Consider the following 6,000-nt stretch of genomic DNA (forward strand, 5'->3'; position numbering starts at 1 on the left):
CAGACAGAGAGAGAGATAGAACAGACAGAGAGAGAGAACACAGACAAAGAGAGAGTGAGGGAGAGCAGACAGAGAGAGAGAGTGCTCACAGAGAGAAAGCAGACAAAGAAAGAGGGCAGACAGAGAGAGAGCAGACAGCGGGAGCGAGAGAGAGCAACTGAGAGAGCAGACAGAAAGAGAGAAAGAGCAGATACAGAGAGAGCACACAGAGAGCAGAAAGAGAGAATGAGGGAGAGCAGACAGAGAGAGAGCAGACAGAGAAAGCAGACAGAAAGAGAAAATGCAGATAGAGGGAGAAAGCAGAAAGAGATAGAGCAGACAGAAAGAGAGAGCAGATAGAGAGATAAAGCAGAGAGAGAGAGCAGACAGATAGAGACAGAGAGCAGATTGAGAGAGAGCAGATAGAGAGAGAGCAGATAGGGAGAGAGAGAGCAGAGAGAGATCAGAAGTTGAGACAGCATACAGAGAAAGAAAGAGTAGATAGAGAGAGAGCAGACAGAGAGGGGAAGAGAGCTGACAGAGAGGTCGAGAGAAAACAGAGGGAGTAGACAGAGATGGAGCGAGCAGACAGAGAGAGCATGAGAGAACGAAAGGGAGCGGAGAGAAAGGGAGCAAAGAGAGAGATAGTGAGAGCAGACAGCGAGGGAGAGAGAGAGAGCAAACAGCAACAGAGATAGCAGAGAGAGAGAGATAACAGACAGAGACAGCAGAAAAGAGAGCACGAGAGAACGAAAGGGAGCGGAGAGAAAAGGAGCAGAGAGAGAGGGAGAGAGACAGCAGACAGAGACAGAGATAGCAGACAGAGAGCAAGCCCAATAGGAGCAAACAGAGTGAGAGAGAGAGAGAAAGCACATAGAGAGCGCCGGCAGAGAGAAACAGCAGAGTGAGACAGCAGGCAGGGAGAGAGCAGGCAGAGAAAGAGCAGACAGAGAGAGAGCAGAGAGAGAGAGGGAGGGCAGATAGACAGAGCAGACAGAGAGAAAGACCAGACAAAGGGAGAGAGGACAAGAAAGAGAGAGAGAGTAGACAGAATGTGAGAGAGCAAACAGAAATAGAGCAGAGAGAGAGCAGACAGAAGGAGAGAAAGAGCAGACAGAGCGAGAGAGCACAGACACACAGAAGGCGAGGAAGAAAAAGTAGACAGAGAGCATACAGAGAGAGAACAAGAGGGAGCAGAGAGAGAAAAAGAGAGCAGATAAAGAGTGAGAGAGAGAGCACAGAGAGAGAGAGTGAGAAAGGACACACAAAGAGAGCAAAGGGAGCAGAGAAAGAGAACAGATAGTGAGAGGGAGCAGACAGGGAGAGAGGGTGAGCAGAGAGACAGACATAAGAAACAGAGAAGAGAGCAGGTAGGGAACGGGAGCAGACAGAGAGAGAGATCAGACACAGATAGGGCAAAAACAGAGAGATTAGGCAGTGAGAGAGAGCGATCATAGAGAGAGAGGGGGGAGGGAGGGACAATGACAGAGACAGATAGAGAGAGCAGACAGAGTGAGATAGCAGATGGAGAAGAGAGTGAGCAGACAGAGAGAGAAGACAGGGAAAGGGAGAGAGGAGACATAGAAAGAGAGAGAGCAGACATTAAGAACAAGAGAGAGCAGACAGAGTGAGAGAGCAGATGGAGAAAGTGAATGAGCAGCAAGAGAAGACAGGGAGAGAGAGAGCAGACACAGAGGGAGAGCAGACACAGAAAAATAGAGCAGGCAGAGAGAGAGAAAGAGCAGACATGGAGAAAGAAAAGACAGAGAGGAAGAACAAAGTGAGAGAGAGAGCAGACAGAGATAGATATAGCGAGAGAGCAGACAGGGACAGAGAGCAGAGAAAGAGCAGAGAGGGTCAGTAGACACAGAGTGAGTGGCATCAGACAGAGAGAGAAAGCAAAAGAGAACAGATAGAGAGAGAGAGAGAGAGAGAGAGAGAGCGAGAGCAGACACAGAGAGAGCAAGGCAGACAGAGATAGAGCTGACATTCAGAGGGAGAAGAGAGAGAGCGTCTAGATGCACAGAGTGAGAGAGAGCAGACAGAGAGAGAAAGCAGGCTCGGAGAGAGAGCAGACAGAAAGAGAGAGGAGAGAGAGAGCAGAAAGACAGAGAGCAGATATATATATAGAGAGAGAGCAGACTGAGAGAGAGCAGACTGAGAGAGCAGAGAGAGAGAGAGAGCAGGCCGTGAGAGGAAGAAAGAGCAGACAGAGTGAAAGAGAGAGAAGACAGAGAGGGAGGAAGAGCGAGAGAGAGCAGACAGAGTGAGACAGCAGACAGAGAGATGAAGAAAGAACAAATAGTGAAAGAGAGGACAGAGTGAGAGAGCAGACAGAGAGAGAACAGAGAGAGAGAGAAGAGCAGAGAGAGAGGAGAGCAGACAAAGAAATGAGAGAGCACTCAGAGAGAGAAAGCAGTGATGGAGAGAGTGCAGAGAGAGAGGACACAGACATAGAGTGGGAGAGCAGACATAGAGACAGAGCAGAAAGAAAGCAGAGAGAGAGAGAACAGACAGAGAGAGAGAGAGGGTGAGCAGGGAGACAGACAGAATGAAATGGAGCAGAGAGAGCAGACAGAGAAAAAGAGAGCAGACAGTGAGTGAGAGTGCACAGAGAGAGCGCTGACAGAAAACAAGCAGAGAGTGCAGACACAGAGAGAGCAGACAGAGAGAGGGAGCAGACAAAGAGAGAGATCAGACACAGAGAGAGCACAATCAGAGAGAGAGAGAAGGAGAGGGAGGGAGGACAGACAAAGAGGCAGCGAGAGAGAGCAGACAGAGAGAGAGAGGGAGTGCAGGCAGAGAGAGAAAGAGCAGACAGAGAGTGAGAGAGCACAGGGCAAGAGAGAACAAGCAGAGAGAGCAGACAGAGAGAGATAGATCAGAAAGAGAGAGCGATCAGAGAGAGAGGGGAGAGGGAGAGAGGACAGACACAGAGGCAGCGGGAGAGAGAAGACAGAGAGAGCAGACACTGAGAGAAAGCAAGAAAGAGAGCAGCCAGACAGAGAGCGCATGGAGAAAGTGAGTGAGCAGACAGAGAAAGAAGACAGGGAGAAAGGGCAAACGCAGAGGGAGAGCAGACACAGAAAAATAGAGCAGGCAGAGAGAGAGAGCAGACACGAAGAGAGAAATGACAGAGAGAGTAGACAGAGTGAAGGTCAGTAGACTCAGGGTGAATGGGATCAGAGAGAGAGAGAGTGAGAGAGCAGACATCGAGAGAGAAAGCAAGAGAGAACAGACAGAGAGAGAGCAAGAGAGAGGGGGAGCAGACAGAGAGAGCAGACATATAGAGGGAGCAGAGAGAGAGTGTAGATGTACAGAGAGAACAGACAGATAGAAAAGAGCAGGCATGGAGAGAGCAAACAGAGAGAAAGAGCAGACAGAAAGAGAGAGCAGACAGAGCGAGAGAGCAGACTGAGAGAGAGCAGGGAAGGAGAAAGCAGACAGTGGGCAGACCGAGAGAGGAAGAAAGAGCAGACAGCGTGAAAGAGAGAACGCAGATACAGACAGATATAGTGAGAGAGTAGACAGAGTGAAGGTTAGTAGACACAGGGTGAATGGGATCAGAGAGAGAGTGAGCAGACACCGAGAGAGAAAGCAAGAGAGAGCAGATAGAGAGAGCAATAGAGAGGGGGAGCAGACAGAGAGAGAGCAGACATACAGAGGGAGCAGAGAGAGAGAGACAGAGTGTAGATGCACAGATGGAGCAGACAGATAGAAAAGACGAGGCATGGAGAGAGAGCAGACGGAGAGAGAGAGCTGACTGAGAGAGAGCAGGGAGGGAGAAAGTAGACAGAGAGAGGAAGAAAGAGCAGACAGTGTGAAAGAGAGAGAGCAGACAGAAAGAGAGGCAGAGCAGACAGAGAGAGCAGAGAGAGAGGAAGAGCGAGAGAGAAGACAGAGAGAGAGAGCAGACAGAGAGATGAAGAAAGAACAGACAGAGTGAAAGAGAGAGCAGACAGAGAGCAGAGAGAGAGAGTGGGAGAGCAAACAAAGAGAGAGCAGACGCAGAGAGGAAGAGTGAGAGAGAGCAGACAGAGAGAGCAAAGAGTGGGAGCAGAGAGGCAGGGAGAGCAGACAATGAGAGTGAAAGAGCAGAGAGAGAGAGAGCAGGCACAGAGAGAGCAGACATAAAGAGTGAGAGAGCAGAGAGGGGAGAGAGAGAGCAGAGAGAGAGAAAGCAGACTGAGAGAGCAGAGAGGGGAAGAGCGAGAGAGAGAGAGACAGTGAGAGAGAGACAGAACAGGCAGAGAGAGTAGAGTAGAGTGAGAGCAGGCAGAGGCAGAGAACAGACAAAGAGAGTAAAAGCAGAGAGAGGGAGCAGAGAGAGAGAGCAGCGAGAGAAAGAGAGCAGAGAGAGAGCAGACACAACACAGATACATTGAAAATAAACAGAAACAAAAGGTTAGAGGCAGACAAATGAAGCACTTGTTAGTGATACAAAGGCAGGCAGAATAAAGAGTGGTGTCCATACCCATGAATTCTATTCCCAGGTGCTCTGCTGCATTGAGAGTTTTCACAATGAGAGAGGGAAAGAGAGACAGAAAATATCAGTAAGCCATATGATACACAGCATGCAATCTGATAGTTGGTTGAAAATTCTGTATTGGCAGAGAGAGACCAGCAATCCACTTCCACAGCTTCACCTCATCTCCTGTCAGTATCAGATAAAGAAATCAACAAATAGTTCAGGGAGTTACAAAGTCATCTTGCATTCAATTGGAGCAGAGAGGCAGTGAATTCAAAAATGCTCAGTGTGTTTGGATTTTATGTCTCGGGCATGCCTGTGCAGTTTTACAGTTTGTGACTAAGCTGCACGAATGAGTTTAATGTTAACGCGAGGAACAGGAGGAAAACATACAGCAACTTGAGGCTGCACAGACTTTTAATGCATGTTGTGATAAGTCAAAGTGGATTCACTATCTCAATATACTTTGCAATTGTTTTTATAAGAAGAAATTTGACAGTCCATAAACATAAAATTAGCTTTCCAGGGCCAGTGAAGGTATTTAAAAGAAATTCTGAAGCTCGAACACCATTAAAAGCCCAGCTCGACCTCATTCAACAAAGTGTAACTTTTTCCAAAGTTTTTTTTATAGTGAGAATAACTTCGGTAGTTTTTGTCAGATCATAATTTCAATGGAGATTGCAGTTTATTGGAACTTGCTCCGTTCACTCTATCGAGGAGCTCTCAATTTACAAGCAGCAGCCCCTCGTTTCCAATATTTAGCTGCTCAGGTGCTGGCTCACGCGTCACTCCTGAAGTTAAGTTTCAGTGAAGTATTAATGGTGAATGCTGACAATTTCACCATCATTACTACCAGAAAACAACTTTGTAAACTGATCCATTATTGAGCAAGCAGATTGGGGAAGCAAATCACCAAATATTCACCAAATCACCAATCCTCCATCAACTCTTCAATCACTTTAATAAAAATTACCAAACCTTCACAAAATCTGCAAATTTCACCAAATCGCCAAACTCATTTCTGCTGCGACTCTCTTCGACAAAGATATCAGTGTCAGTAAACAGAAATGAAACTCGGCTGGATATTAGGTAAAGCTGCAGGATTTTTAAACTCTCTGGGAACAGGAAGAACAGAAATCACAACATTGAGTTCAATGTTTCAGAATGGCCACAGGCAAAGAAAAAGGAACAAATATTTCAGGTGCCACACCCTCTATAAGTCCCAATAAAGGAGAATCCAGCCCTGGGAGGCTGAGAATCATGTCAACTGCTTCGAAGAGGATTTTCCTTTACCCGATGCCAAAATCACAAAACACAATTGGGCTGGGCGGAGAATAGGTTTTGACGCTAAAATCATGGGCGGGGGTGCCCGGCGCATGCAGAATGCCAGGCTCCGGTGCATTGACAGCAGCATCAATGTGTTCTACTCCGCTGGACAGAAAATGCCATTCGCATATCAACAGTGGGCCTGACCGGGTAATTCTCCGCGATGCTCCGCCTGCGTCAAGGAGAATTACTGACAGCGAGTTGCAGTTGTAGTTTTAAAAATCCGG

At 47.6% G+C, this 6,000-nt stretch overlaps 1 protein-coding gene across 1 annotated transcript in view; it reads right to left on the minus strand.

Moving 5' to 3' along the window:
• The window catches only part of LOC119956152 (pro-neuregulin-3, membrane-bound isoform-like), a 427,157-nt gene that overhangs the window by 40,177 nt on the left and 380,980 nt on the right, over positions 1-6,000 (minus strand). Inside the window, 1 exon segment of the mRNA XM_038783065.1 lies at positions 4,454-4,480. Coding sequence (XP_038638993.1) covers positions 4,454-4,480 — 27 coding nt within the window.

Source organism: Scyliorhinus canicula, chromosome 22 (assembly GCF_902713615.1).
Source record: "Scyliorhinus canicula chromosome 22, sScyCan1.1, whole genome shotgun sequence".
NCBI lineage: Eukaryota > Metazoa > Chordata > Chondrichthyes > Carcharhiniformes > Scyliorhinidae > Scyliorhinus > Scyliorhinus canicula.